General features: G+C 38.1%; 1 protein-coding gene across 1 annotated transcript in view; it reads left to right on the forward strand.

Moving 5' to 3' along the window:
* Positions 1 to 15,834, forward strand: part of UNC13C (unc-13 homolog C) — a gene marked incomplete at its 5' end in the record, with an annotated part of 135,793 nt that overhangs the window by 92,131 nt on the left and 27,828 nt on the right. The window contains 5 exons of the mRNA XM_084268220.1: positions 3,621 to 3,747; positions 4,740 to 4,836; positions 5,282 to 5,425; positions 6,388 to 6,465; positions 10,735 to 10,812. Of these exons, the coding sequence (XP_084124346.1) occupies positions 3,621 to 3,747; positions 4,740 to 4,836; positions 5,282 to 5,425; positions 6,388 to 6,465; positions 10,735 to 10,812 (524 nt within the window). The remainder of the gene's footprint in view (positions 1 to 3,620; positions 3,748 to 4,739; positions 4,837 to 5,281; positions 5,426 to 6,387; positions 6,466 to 10,734; positions 10,813 to 15,834) is intronic.

A 15,834-nucleotide genomic window follows, 5' to 3' on the forward strand; every position in this document is an offset into this window, starting at 1 on the left:
TTTTTTCCCCTCACAATTCAGAATGAGACACTCTCTCTGCCAATTTGTTCACTTTTTTACAAACAATTTCCTTCTTACAGTTCTTGTTCATAAGAATTTGAACTATTCTTTAAAAGTGCCTCATTAGAGTCTTTCAGGCAAGTTAACTGTGTGGTGTTACAAAAAACAGTGGCTAGGAAGTTGCTGTAGGAAAAAAGATTCCTCATCTTTTGTACCCAAGTAAGAGAAATTTAGAGTTGCATGAAATATCAAATTGATTACTTGAATATTTGAAACGTTGGTCTTTTACCAAGTGTGTTTGACTACCCTTTTTTCCTTGTTTACACACTGACACGTACAAAACTGCACAGATACTCACAGGGATGTCACCACCTCAGGGTTAAACAGGAAAAAGGATTCTGTAGTGAACAAGTTTCTGTTCCAGTCTGTTGAGTGGTTTATGTCTTTAGAGTCAGGTAGATGTTCCCACTTAATAAGTCCTTATGACTTTATTGACAAAACACTGTGACACTACAAACATCAGACCAAAACATAATGGTTGTACTGTAGTTTGATTTTGTTTGGTGCATTAGGAATATCATCACAGGTTTCTTTAGCATCACTGAAAAATGAGGATGAAATTGAATGTGATTCCTAAGTATTGCTCTTTGGTGACAGGTCTGTGAGGAAAGGCCTTTCTCCAGTGTCTCTCTAGGTTTCTCTGTGAAAGAACAATTACCTGCAATCAGATTATTTTCTAGGTACAGTGTTATCACACACCAAACACATCTGCATAAGTTAATGCATTCCAGATAATAGTCTTTTTTAAAAAATCTCTTTTGTGCTGAACAGGTTAATTTTTCCCTCTGTGCTGTTGCTCCCTGAAAGTTTTCTTAAAGGTGTTACTGTAACTGGCATTTGTACAGCTGAGGTGGAAGGGCTGCATACAGTTTCCATCTGTGACTGCAAACCTGTGGAAAGCGTGTGTACCCCTAAGGAGAGAGTAAAAAAAAGGCCACAGTGTAATCAGTACTGTGAAACAGATACTTTTACTGGACCTGTGGTAGACAAAAGCAGCTAGAGTGCCCTGTGCACACAGATCATCACTTACACATATCCTGTCAGCATTTCCTCACTGACTCATGACACAGCAATAGAGAATAACGTACCACTGTCACTAATGGGAACTGCAAATGTCCCTGTTATGAAACTCAGTAGATATATAGATGCTTCTAAAAACAAGCTGCACTACAAGGAATGCATCATAAAAGTAGCAACACCAAAAAAAAGAGGAATAATGTTAGGTTTGCTGTACTGGAGATTCTGTTTATCTAGAACCCTTATGAGAAAGCTGAGTGTGTCCTTCATCGTCTCTGCTGAGCGTGTCTGCACAGCCTGCAGCTCAGTGTTACAATCATTTCACAAAGCAAGAGAGCACTCTTTGGGAAGAGCTGTATTGTGCAGCTGGTACATCTGTCTTCCAGAAAGTTCAAGTGGGATATATCTGGACCCAGTTTTCCTTCCAGGAAGAAAGATGCAACTCTCCGCACTGCAGACGTGCACACGTGTCTCCTGGTGTCTTGCATTTCCTTTAACTTGTGCATGTTTTTTGAGTAATTAAATAATACCTGGGTCCTAATGTGACCTTACAGTGACCTTCCTATGCTTTCTAGCTGAAATCCACTGTTACTGTGGATAACCCATCTAACAGCATCCAGTTAAAATTGTCATGGGCTGACTCAAGTGGGCACCCGTTTTCTCTGTTCTTTGCTTTATATAAACTGAAGAGGTAATACAAATGGGTACAGAATGACTTGTAGATTATGTGATATATTTTCTGTTGTTCTGCTAGGTTAGTATTAGGATTCGAGGATGCATTTTTCACTTCTGTGTAGCTACAAGTAAAATCCTAGGAGAGTTTTTAAAAATATTCTTTCCAAGGTATAATAGCCTAGAGGAAAAAACCCTCAGTTATTCAGGTATTACATTAGTGCTTATTTCTAATGTGTTCTAATTTAGAACTTAGAAAACAAAATATCCATGAATGATGTTGTATAAGTTGTACCCTCCTGGACAAGTTTGCCCCTCATTGGAAGCAGCTCATTTCTAAAATAGATATAAGCATTTGCTTGGTTTGTGATACTATAGCAAACGATCTTAAATTGCATTGTATAGTCTAACAGCCCATTCGTGCAACTCTGGAATGAAAGGACGCTGTTAATTTCAGAAACTCCACTCTAGTGGGATGCAATATAAGACAGATTTTTCTTAATAATAACTTAATAACTTAAGATGTGTGGTGACTTTGAGAGCAATAAGATAATTGTTCTTTGTCTAAGACTGGTTTTACTGGTAAGAATTACCTTTTGTAGAGAAAACGTGTGGTCATCTAGCTGTCTACAGTAATGGATTGTGGAGAAGCTCCTACCAGAATAAAAGAAATAAGGTTCCTCAGGTCTGCAGAAAGCAAGAACCATGGGAGTAGCTATACATCTTCCCCTCTGTGGCTCTTTTTGAGGCTAGCAGCCAATGATATTATGCTAGGGAGAATTTGTAGTGCTCTCAAGTAGCAATCAGGCAATAACAAATGCAGTATTTAGACAGAAACTGATTTACTGATTTTCCTGGAGTGTGATGAAAAGGCACTGAAGGTGAAAATGCTAACGCAATGCTAAAAAGGCACTAAGAGCCCACAGGGGCACTTCATAAGCTGATTCCCACAACACTTAGTAGTTCACTGCATAATAATATGCTTCTGAAACACTTATTTTTGTATGGCATGGTGATATTATTCAGTGCTGATCTAGCATAATAATAAAGCTTAAAAATTCCTGTTAATGTACCTAGTTAGATCTGAAAGACACAGAATGTGTATTTCACAGTGCCTTTGCACTGAGAGGGAACTGAGTGGTATACTCAAGGCTGTGTGTTTGTGACAGAGGATGTGATCCTCCTATTGTTACATAAAACCAGGTTCTCATCCAAATATATGTGAAAGAATCGTGTAATACTATGTTATGATGCAAGCAGGAGTAAAGAGCAAAAAGGAGGTTGGAAAGAGGTGAGTTCTTAATACATATTATCTACAAAAGAAGGTAATTCCTGCCCAGCATCTGTATTTGATCATTTTTCTCCTTGTGCCATGTCTAATCAGCTGGAGAGCTGCAGAGTCATCCTCTCTTTTTTTTCTTTCCTATGTGTGGTAAGTGCCAACCATGTACTAGTGTGTGTTCCACAGGTTCATGTAGGACTGCCATTTGTAGTAGTGACTTCATTTGGCTACTCCACAGCTACAGTCATCTCTTCTAACTTGGCACCTGACACAGCTCCTCACCCATTTTGTAACAAACAAAGCAGCACCTAAAGAACAGAAAAGCAGCGAGTTTGTGGGTTTTCCCCACTGCAGTGAGGAGAGCTGAAGAGTCTACCTCCTGGTCTGGCCTTTGCTTGGTTTTCCTCAGGGTACTCAGAGCTTGGAGGCTGATACTGTGTGTATGTACTACCACCTCTGAAAAACCAACCCCATTGTGCTTTAAAATGAAAGTACTGTATTATTATATCACTAGCCTGTTGAAGCACAAGAATGTTATTTACAGTCAGAATGCCATTAAATGCTTTTATTTGAACTCATTTTATTACAGAACATGAAAAGCAGCGGTTATGCAAAAGCACAGATTATATGAATCTGCACTTCAAAGTGAAATGGTTTTATAATGAATATGTGCGAGAACTCTCTGCTTTCAAGGATGCTGTGCCTGAATACTCTCTGTAAGTAGTGTGTAGGGAAGCCTCCCATGAGTTTGGGCTTGTTGCCAGGTTTATTTTGGTCAAATATTTACGTCAAAGTTTGTACAAGATCTCAAGGTACATAGAACAGACATCTCTGCTTTTTGCACTTTCTGCTCTTTAATTCTTCATGCTGTACAACGGAATAGTCTAGCTATTGCAAGTGCTACTAGCTATTTCATAGGCACCTCTATCCAACTGCTGTAACTGCAGCTTTTCATAGATGACAGACTATTTTGGTCAGAAAATGCCTGAGGAAGGTATGAAATGTGGGAACAGCAGCAGTATTTGTTACAGGGCCCTGTATTTTTTCTTACCCAGATTTGGATAAGGTACAATGCCAATGGGATATACTACTGAAATTATTCTTCTGCCCTGACTTAATTCAGCTGCTGGTTTCATTTCTGCCTTTCCTCCTGCAAGTGATACATTCAATCTGTCCCTTTTAGATGAGCTATCCTTAATCCCATTCCTTAATCTTCTGCAAGTCAGCTGGTTTGTTGAGATGCTTTGGGGCCTGTTATTGTTTATATTTTGCTTTAAAATAAGCTAAAGAAAAATAAAGCCCAGCTGATTTGAGTAAAGCCAAATTTTCTACAAGCTATTTCACATGCAAGTAAAAAGAAATAATGTCAACAAAGAACCAATATTGATAAGAAACACAGTCTAAGATAAATTTTTAAAATATGTAGAATATGATCCCCTGCAGAACATGGACCCATTTCTCTTGGAGCTACTGCTAATTTTACATCACTGGGGCAGACTGGTCAGAATACAGTGGAACTGAAGCCTGAAAGACCTTTTGGTAGCCACGTTGTTGTTGATGGCAAAAAAATTTCTAGGCTGATCGACTTTGTACCAATTAGAACAGATGTGAAGACACAGGGTGCCAAACTGCTGTCTGCTATGGTATCTGTCTTCTCAGGATCTTTATGAAAAGATATGCACTTGAAAAAAGTGTCTTTAATTTTCAGGTGGTTTGAACCATTTGTCATTCAGTGGCTGGATGAAAATGAGGATGTCTCAATGGAATTTCTTCATGGAGCACTAGAAAGAGACAAAAAAGATGGGGTGAGCCTTTACTTTTTAAATAAAAGAAGAAAGTATTAAGATGTTTATTCAGTATTGTAAAACCTACATGTGGTACACTTGGTCCCATGGTGTCCTTGTTAGATCTCACGAGACAGACAGTACCAGTTCTTGGAAGGAAACCCTATGGACAGATTCCTGCTCTAATTCCATCTGCCCAAATTCCCCACAGACTGTGGTCTGTGGTTTCACTAAACTTTGATGTGAGACCAGTGTCTTGAAAGGAGAGTTTTAGTTTTATTTTTAAGTGGTTTGAAAGTAATAGAAATGTGAGAAGCCCCATGTCTCAGCATTAGAGGCTGCTTAAAATTTATTATTTATTTTTTTACTTTTTATGACTCTAGGAAGAATTTCAAGTGTAAGAAAAACAGTTAATACAGTTTCAATCTCTGAACAAGTATAAACTCATTTGTATGTTTCTCTCCAGTTTCAGCAAACATCAGATCATGCCCTCTTCTCTTGCTCTGTGGTTGATGTCTTCACACAGCTCAATCAAAGCTTTGAGATTATTAGGAAACTGGAGTGTCCTAACCCAGAAGCTCTATCTCATTTAATGAGAAGATTTGCAAAGGTAAATTAAAGTCAGTGTATCTCAACTGAGCTTCAGAGTGACATTGGTCTTAAAAGCTAAGTAATTCCAATGTTCTTTAGAATCAATCTCTTCTGTCTCTGACAGGGATCCTTAGAAGGACATGTTGTCTGTGGATTTAGACTGTTTTTCACCTATTTTTTTCAAAATAGTTTAACCATTTGAGAAGCATTACCCTCTCTGGGATTTCATATTTATGTATGTTATACAATTAGGTATTATTCTTGCTAAACACTGATTTACAAGTCCATTAATTGCATTTCACTGAATTGCTCCATTATCTAATAAGTCAGTGCAAGGGAAGGAAAAATTCAAGGTATGTCAGGGAAGTATCATTGGTTGAAGCACTGAGGTGGCAGTCATTAGTCATAAACTCAACCTCCCCTTTAGACTGGAAGTTCCCTCACAAGCTTTAGATTTCCATTAAAGTCCTGGTGGCTTTAAAATAATTTTACATTTCTTCCTGTTCTTCCATTGTGATACTTTTCCATTTGCAAACAGAGCTCCTGTTTACATTGTTATTGCAGGGTAAGTTCATGTGGTCAGGCTTTGAACAGTCCTCCCTTAGTCTTATTTTTCCCTTGTATTTTCAATCTGTGCATTGTCACCCTGGAGGATTTTGTGAGCTTGCTGCTGCTCTGTTATGTAGCACATAGCAAGAAGTGGGGAGCTCAGTGCTTCTCAAAAACAGTGTGACTAAAATTGAAGTCTCTCTGCTCAGGAAGATTACGTTCCATTAAGAAGAACGTGCCATCTGTTATGCAGGGATTTGAAAGTGTGCACCCAGGATTGTTTACATTATATCTAAACATATATATACACACACTAGATGTGTCAGCACCTTTAAAAATCCATAGTTTATATAAACCTCCTTTTTGTTGTTGTTTATTATTTTTGTTTATATGATTAAATTTACCATTTAAAAGATTATTCTCCTCTCCTAGACTATCAACAAAGTGCTTATTCAGTATGCTGCAATTATTTCAAATTACTTCAGCTCATATTGTGATAAGGAAAATGTGGTGAGTAAAAAGCTGTGTTTTGTTTCTGCCTCAGAAATTACCTTTAAATGACTTATTTTAATGTAATCATTTTTGTATCTGAGAAAAAGTATGAGAGGAGCTGAGTATGAGGTGACCTTTTTAATAAGGTCACCATGTTTTCAGAGATGCTCACGTTGCTGTGTACAAGCTGGAATAGGTAGAATTAGTTAAGAGTCCTAGTTAATAATTTCAGTATTATTATTATCTGCTCCCTGGATAACAGCCTTTTATGATGTGGTATATGCTCAATATGTTTTCATCTTCCTTTTTTTTTTTTTTTTCTTCAAACAGAAGAAAATGTCTTTGAGATTCCACTTTGCATTGGATTGCTTCTCTTTACTGATTCCTTCATTAGAGAGTTTATAAGTTCCCTGTGCAGGAGGGCATGCAGCTGTTTCTGCTACTGCCACTCACTCTGCTTTATCCATGCAGCAGTGAGAAAAAAGCCATGCTATTTTGCTGCCTCACTGCTTCCAGGGGACTCCCTAACGAAGGACTAGATTGCCATGGACACAGAAATAAATGAGCTCTGGGCACTGATGATGTGGTTAAGCAAATCAAGACATTACCAATAGCTTAATAACACCAAGGAAAATTGTTCTCCTAAACTGACTTTTCAGTATCACTGATACCCAATCAAAGCTGGTTCTCCCCAGACAGGCAACATTTAGCACTATGCCTGCTATGGTTAGTGTGTTGGACAGATGTCTAAGTCTGTGATGGATACATAACTGCAGCACTATCCTCACGCTATTCACCTATAAAGATACAGCCCTCATACAGCTCATAGACAGATCGCAGCTTGAGGATGTGCTCATTCTTGCCGGTGCTCTCTGTAGTATGAGACAGGTTAGAATCTAGAGGTCACAAACATGTACACAGTACTAGAATTCAGAAGGACATCTGTTGTAGCTAAATATCGATTACTGGTGGCTCTCCTCATGAGCAACTTTACAAAAGACTGACCTTATTAATTTTTCAGGCCACAGTTATATTTTCCTAGAAGAGATTTATATTATCCCATTCCTTTTACACAATTTAGTCTAAAATAGAATTAATAAAAAATACCAAATTTTAAACTTTATTATTAAGTAGAAGCTTTGTTTACAAGTTTTTACAGAGGAGTGATTTTTATTTATACATGTGTGTCATGTCTCAAGTTTAACTTCCCACTACCTTGACGCCCTTTGAAGAGACTCGCTGTGGTAGGCATCTACACATCTTTCTTCTGGCAGTATGCAGACTTTTCAGCATCTGAAAAGAGTAAAAGCATCAGGCCAAGTTTGGCAATCGTTATGTAAGGAGAATCAGTCTTTTAGCTGTAGAAACACTAGGAAATGTGCCAGGGATAGGACAGGACAGGATATACTATTTCAGTTGGAAGGCACCTACACCAACCTCCCAGTCTTGTCCGAATATCTCTTAAACATTGACTGGCTTGAGGTATCAAGCACTTCCTTAGCATGCTGTTCCAGAGTTTTGGTAAATAAATGTTTCCTGATGCCAAACCTGAACCTCCCCTGATGCAGCCATGAACCATTCCCACACATCCTGTCACTGGGTACCGATTGATACGTGGTAGAACAGCACTCATGTTGCCAGGCTTTCTCCTGTAATCTGTGTTTCTAACTTTACAGAGAGCATCTCCATGTCCCTCACCTCTCTGCCCTGCAGGGCAAATACAGAGCTGAAAAGAACACAACACTCTCTCCCCATTACGGAGGAGTGAATGCATTAGACATCTTCTACTTTAATGCTAATCAGGCCAAACCAAGCTTCATCTAAAATAATCTGGCCCTGTATTTGTCCCAGGATGAGCCATAACTCTTCTCAGAATTTAACATCAAAACCCCTAAATTTTGCAGGGTTGGTTTTTGGTTTTTTTTTCCCATTTCTGTCAATTTAATTCTAATATTGAATAAACCTTGATGCTTTCTGAGAGAAGTGAGTGTTAATACATAGTGCTGATTCATTGAGTCAAACTATTTGTGTAGTCTTTTTGCCTGTCCAAAGGATCTTTCTAATTGTTGGAGTGATTGAGTTCTGAATTCACCATGCAATGCCAATCTTTAGATGGAATTTATTTCATGATGATATGAAGTATTATATCAAATGCCTTTGGGGAACATAACTTTTAACAGAAGCTACTTTTTTGAAATACATACTTTTAGCTTAATAAAAGACCATTTGATCTAGTGATCTCAAGGATATTAAAAGTCCATCTCCTGCATTACAGTTGAGAGAAAAGATTAAAACAAATAGGTATTCAAGTCCATACTTAGGTTTTTATTAAAGGCTATAAAATGTGCACATCAGCTGTTGCAATAAAAGCATTCCAAAGGTGCTTTTCATGAAGACATGTACCTAATGTAAAAACATCCTCTTATCTTCCACCTCCTGTCAGAGTTTACAAGCAAACCTGGCTTGATGTCTTATCCTTGCCACTCACTTTCAGGTGGTGCCGCATCTGGCTGGCTGCTTCCTGTAAATTGCTGCAAACAGTATTCTGAAGGACAAGATGACAATGAAATAATAAGATCAGAATGTTTTTAAGCTCTGCATCTGCTACTGACTGACAGCAATAGAAATTCTTCTGTTGAGCCAAGGAAGGCTTGGGCTCTGAAGAAAGACCAACCTTAGGTAGCCTCATAAAAACCTTTGCAAGCTGGCTCAGCATGAAGTGTTTAGATCAGAGCTTCAGTATATTGCCAAAGGCATTTGCACTTGTTTTGAACAAAAGAACCAAGACGTTATGTTCACTTATTTATTCCACCACCAGAAACTGTAGTAATTGGTTTGTGATATTGGAAGTAATTTCCAGAATAATTAGTATGTTAGAAGAGAGGAGATGGCACAGGAAAGGATGGCACAGTCTTAGTAAGCATAAATTAATAGAAGGTACATAAACAAATAGAAGAAGTGGGGTTTGTGAATTTTTCAAGGAACAAGAGAAGAGGTGATATTTCAACCATTGCTCAAAGCCAGTTGTCTTTTGCAGGAGGCCAGGTAGAAACTTTACTGGGAAACAGTAATGTAAGGATTAAGGGTTAGATCAAATTTCTTTTTCCTTTAGTTGAGAAGGGCTCTGACACCAAACTCCTTTAACAGTAATGTAGAAATAATTAAAGCTAAATTATGTTAGTGATCTTTTGAATACCAAAATCTAATCCCACCATGTTCCAGCACTACTTTGGAACAAACTATCAATTGGAAAGATATAAATTAGTATCAATCACTTTAATCGTTCCATCACATTCCTTGTTGTCTGAAAAAAGTATATATGTTTTATTGACATGCATGACTTCAGTGTCTAAATCCAGTCATGTCACTGGAACACACTGACCTTGGCCAACAAGAACTCTTTTAGCAAGTATTGGTGTATTGCTTTCCAAGCACCACACCAAACTGCATGCAGTGTCACCTGAGTACACAAAATTATATTAATAGATCCTTTCTTCCATAATTTTTAATAAGCTGTTTAATTTTATCCATGTTTTGCTTTTTACTTTGTATTTATCCAGCAATTGCTGTCTTTACACTGTGGATCTCTGTTCTGCCTTAAAGAAATGAGTTTAAACAGCAATATTTTTAGACTAAATCAGTATGTTTATAAAATTCTGTTGCCTAATTCATCTGGCAACTTATCAAGAAATGCAGGATGTACATTTTGGAACTACTGGTCTGTTATTAACAGAACTGCCTGTTGATTTATTCCAATATTTAAGTATCAGCTGGTATCTTGGTTATGGTGCTGTCAGGTTTTTCTGCTCAGCTGGGTCTAGAAAGCAATCTGGCTTTCCCTTTCCCCCAGAGTACTTTGATCATTATTGTGTCTACTTTCTAAGAGACTATGATATACCACGAGCATTAATCCACCCCATATAATTGTATTAAGGATGACTAGCAACTGTGTGGGATATAAGGTTCAGGATGGGAAATACTGGGATCTGGAAACTGCCTGGCCAGTTGGAGAAGGTCTTGGTTTCTTGCAGGGCAGTGCTGTCTCCAGGGCATAATGGGCAGTCACTGGCTGAGTGGGTTTGGTGACTGGGAAGAAAGGAGTGTGAATTAAGGAGGGAAGGGGTGGCAGCAGTGGTCAGGAACCTGAAATCCTCCTCTAAGGAATATGGTTTTATGAGTGTAGGGCCACTGAAGAACTGGTCTTCAATCCAAAGGCTGTGAATACACATGTTCGTACCTAAAGGGAGCCTAACATGCACATTCTCACATTTGGTGGTCTCTTTGTAGCCCTGTATCTTGATGAACAACATTCAGCAACTGAGAGTCCAGCTTGAGAAAATGTTTGAGTCCATGGGAGGCAAGGAGGTGAGTCATATTTATTTCCTGGTTCGTTCAAAGTTCCTTAGAGATCATTAGCATCGTGATGTCGACCTAGTCACAGCCTTCACTTTTGCTTGCAAAGAAAATCAAAATGTTAAAAAAGAAAAGTCTACAAGAACAATATAATGATAGAAAGACCTAACACCGTTTCACAGAAATATGCTAATGATCTGTAAAGTCCAGTGAGCGCTGAGTGTGTTGTGTTGTAACCTGTACTGCCAGCTTTCTTTCCGCGTTGGACTGTACTTTGCTTTTCTCTGTACTGGTACGTTTTGCCTGTATCTGAAAATTTTGTAGAATATGTGCTTTGTGCCTTGTCTGTAATGTGTCATGTCTTTGTCTAATGCCTTTGACTTGCAATCCACTGAGCAGAAGAAAGAAGGAGAGAGATTCTCTTATGAGGTTTGTGATAGTAAGCATCTTTAATTATTCCTGACCATATTTTCTAAGCTCAAAACAGTCGCATTTCCTACTAATTTCCATTGATGCATTTGTGTAATTCCCTACAATCTAAACTCAAAAAGAGCTATGCTTGGGCATTCAGTTGACACTCTAAATTGAAAAGTTTTACTAGGCAGATAGTGTAAAGTCTTCTGGAGTTTCAAGAAATAAAAAAGAAAAAAATCTATAAAACATTATTTAAGTGCACTTTTCAGTATCTGAGGGCCTGCTTGTATTCAATTTCACTCCATTTCATCAGGAGCTGCTACTCAACAGTCCAGAGCATGCTTAGCTTTATCTTCTTTTATATTTTAGAAGATATAAAAGTGCTTGAAGTCCTGTCAGCAGTAAAAGGACATCAGTATGTGCCTCAATACTTGGCTGATTGTAGTCTTTGACGTTTTGAAAGCTAAGGAAGAAATCAACATCTTTTCAAGCAATAGCATCCTGTCCTCCTGTTAAAAAGCAGTGTTTAGATCATGAATACACTATCCTTATTACCAGTAGCTGGCTTTAAAAAAAAGTTATTACATTAGCTGTAGTTTGATAGTTTCACAAAACTTTGATCTAAAGTGACCACACTATAGAAGGAATTGGGAAAAACATGATTTCCTATTTCCACATCCACAGTGGGATGCTGCAGAGGTGGTAAGATAGTCTCCTGTGTCATAGCACCTTCCAAATGAACCTACAGATTAACTCAACAGTGAGCAGGTTTTGGTGAACTAGCAATAGCTTCTTGAAGCTCCTGTGGCAAAAATGCTTCCTGCTCCAGAAATGAAATATGAAATAAACTTCTGCAGTCTTGCTGCCATTGAGGATTTCATATCAAACTTTTACAATATATATAGTTATCATCCAGACATGGCTGTGGTTTTTGTGGTTACTATTAATCCCCTTTCACTCCCAGAATATGAAAAATTATCTTGTCTCCCACGCTCTTAAATTCTGTGCAAAGCACTTTTGTATTAAGGTCTTGGATCTAATCCTACATGTTGAATTTCATGAATCATAAAAACAGCTAAATGTCCTGATAAAGACAAGGGCAGAGCAAAGCTGAGTAGGGCTTTATGCCTATTGCTATCAACTTATTTTCAATCAGAGTAATGCCTTGAATCTCCAAAATGTTCCATTTTCCTTGAGAAAATATTAGTTTTCCTTTTGCTTCCAACAGGTTATATAATAAAAAGAAAGTTAAAAAAAACCAAATTAGAGTTTTTCATAGCAGTTTTCTTTCAAATATCTCTCATCAGTTCTCATCCCTTTTGCTTTCCATTTTGATGTGAATGAGGATGAATTAAGGGTGTTATAGTGTCAAAGCAACATTTCCCACAAATGTGGTGCAACATCCAACCTTGGGGACAATTCAGAGATATTTTTTGAATATCTCTTTGTGCATCTCTGATTCATGGTCTGAGAAAAAAGATCTAAAAAATACCTTCAAAGTTCTGTTTGCTTCTCAGACGGGGAATTTCTTGAAGGAAAAGTACACTCATGCTCAGTTTTTGGTCACCTATATCAAAGTGCCCCTAAAATGTTTGTGCTCAAACTGGAATTCCTATTCCCATAGCTGTTTCAAGAGCATAAATGCTGGTGGCCCATTTGCCATATTGAACTGGCACTCATAAGAAACAAAGCCAGCAATAAAATCTCTAAGCTGTTTCCTTGCAGGGGGAAAGAAGCTTAATACTTTCCTTGTGAAGGGCATAAAAAGTCCAACAATTTTCAGTGCAATAGAGAGACCTATTTCAGTTGCAGCAAAACTAATTCTAAGAAAAATGAAATGCTGCTAATCTCCTCAGTGTCACATTGTAAGCAGGATGCCTTTCCATCTATCCAGGCAAAATATCACCATCAGGCAGCAGGCCCTGTGTTCAGATTGGGCCCGTTGCTCGTTGCAGGGCAGGGAGCTCCTCTGTAAATAGAGAAAAAACTGGGCACTCAGCTCTCCTGCCATTAAACTAAAATAATCTGAACAATATGAGTTCATTAACTCTCCTCTCCTGCCACAGTCAAGCAGGAAGAGTACTTAAAAATTGTATCAGTGTGACCAGTCTGCCATGATAGGGACGAGGGCTAAAGTGGGATCCAACCCACTACCACCACTTTAAAAATCAAGTTCATGGGAACAGATTATCATAAGGTAGAATTGTGGTGGCTCCTGTTTGCCTCATGCCAAAGCAGTGCATATATTTGCACTAAATCACTTTTTCATGTCTGACAAGTTGGAAGCTGATAGAATGGAAAGAAAACCAGTTAATGCTTGTGTAGCTTTCACCAGATGGCAGAACATGGCAGAAATGAGTTACAGTAATTAGTATCTGAGAAAAGTAGAGAGCAAAAGCAGGTTGTTTATGTGCAGCAATGTAAATCATATTTCCCCTCCAGTAAATTCAGTTCCAACTTTACATGTAATGCTTAGGAATTCCTATAGGAATCTACACATGGGCCTAAAGCCTTTGATGGGGTGACAGAGGCCCAGACTTAAGCAGAATAGTTGTGAAGTGTCTGTAACATCTCAAAAAGGAATTAATTTGCATAGATAGTCAGGGGATGGTGTCTACCAGAGACATAAACCACTACGGTGGCAGATCTGGTAAATACCTGTATATTCCCAGATGTACATGTAATACTTAAAACTGTTTCCTGAACAGAAGTAAGCAGGTGGTCCCATTAGGAAACTATAAGCAAGCAGACCTGTGAAATTGCAGATAAATGGAATTCCAATTAAAGAGGTTCCCTTTAACTAATGCAACAGCAATTTGCATCTCTCCAGTTTTCTAGAGAAACAGTAGAGAAATTTGCAGTTAACAAGATTGTGTCTGTACTAGTGCATGTTAAAATACAGCATGAAACAGCTCAATCTAAACATTATGTAGAAAGCAGCCAAATTCATCAGATCTTCAACTCTTTCCCATAGCCTGTGTGTATAAAAAATGTCTGGTTTACACAGGCAGCGTTTGGAAACAATAATGTTCAAGTACTTCTTATTTTGATAACTGTTCAGCAAAAGTATTCCCTGCTTTTGTTTAGCATTCAGAAAAAGTCAAACTTCTAATTATCTGTTTAATAAACCATAATTAGCAGATCTCATGAAGTGTGCCAGCAGATTTATGAGTATGTTCTGTCGTGGGTAAAAATTAACTCTGCTGTTTAAGACTGTGGTAAAATAACAGAAATATTTATGAACCTAGGCAAGCCATGCAAATTAAGGATTGGTAGAAAAGTGTGATTTAGACATTAACAAGTTAACAACATTTCCACTACTGAAATAATAATCCAGGTGTTGACACCTGAGCAACCTACCAAAATATGTTAAGACCAGCCCTACATATTTTTTTCCCCAACAATAATTTACTCAGGGCTTTTTTCCTTTTATTTTCCTGAAAGACTGTTCAGGCATTGGTTGGGGTTTTTTTCCTTCTTCATCAAACCCTATGGAGCAGATGAGTCAAGGTGAAAATATTTCCAATACTTCATTTTCACATCTGTAATTCCCTCTATGATGCCATCTCAGGTGCTGCTCAGCATTGCCTTTTGCCTCACTTCTTATCCTGTCCTTCAGGTGGAATGGAAAGTTGTGTAACATTAGGGTTAGGCTAGAGCTATAATTCAGCATTTAACCACATCTGGGTGGCTGAGGTTTCTGTGGCTGAGCATGTCTGTGTCTCTGTATGCTGGGGTAATGGTTGGACTTGATGATCCTAAAGGTCTTTGTCAATCAAAATGATTCCATAATTTTTTTTACTTAAACTGCTACTAGAAGTAACTAGTATGAATTACTGACTGTGTTTATCTGCATTCTTACACACTCCTGCAATATCCAGAAGCAGATGGGCTCAGGAAACAGAGCTGGCTGTTTTTATCATTACTCCCTTGCTAGTAAAAAATCTCAGCTAAGTCAAGAATGTTGAGGGCTTCTCTTGGTCACTGGGAAGCCTTAAGTAAATGCATTAGTCTCTTCATCACTGATTTCCCTCACTGGGAAACTTAATGCTTTTGCTCAGTCGTTTTGTGAGTTATGTGGGACTGTCTCTGGCAGTGAGTGTTGTGATGTTGACCTGCACATAAATCTTGCAGCTTGTCAACCTCATTAAGCTCCACCACTTCCACAGTGCTACAGTGCATTTCCCACACAATACTTCCCTGACAATAAGCAAACCTGCTGTGCAGTATGGAAGGAGTAGTTCAAACTGTTGCTGAAATTATAGATCCTTCTATATGCACAAATAAAATTCTTTTTTGAGCCAGTTGTTGCAAAACTGAATGTTTTTGCAGTGTGGTCATGTTGTGAACTACAGCCTTTGAGGGTATATGAGAGGGAGACAGTAACTCTTCTTCTGATTACTTGAAAGACTGTGTTTTAGATAAGGTATCATAACTGAACATATTTTTCATATTACATTCAACTAATTTATCCATAAAAGAAAATAATCCACACTACTTAGTCTGTGGGGTCTGCAGAAGCTGACTAACCTTATCTCCACTGCAAAAAGCCATCCTAAAACCTGAGTGCCCACAGGATTTCACAGTATAGAACCATCACAATAGTTCCCATCTTAGCTT

This window comes from Gallinula chloropus, assembly GCF_964237585.1.
Source record: "Gallinula chloropus genome assembly, chromosome: 9".
Classification (NCBI taxonomy): domain Eukaryota; kingdom Metazoa; phylum Chordata; class Aves; order Gruiformes; family Rallidae; genus Gallinula; species Gallinula chloropus.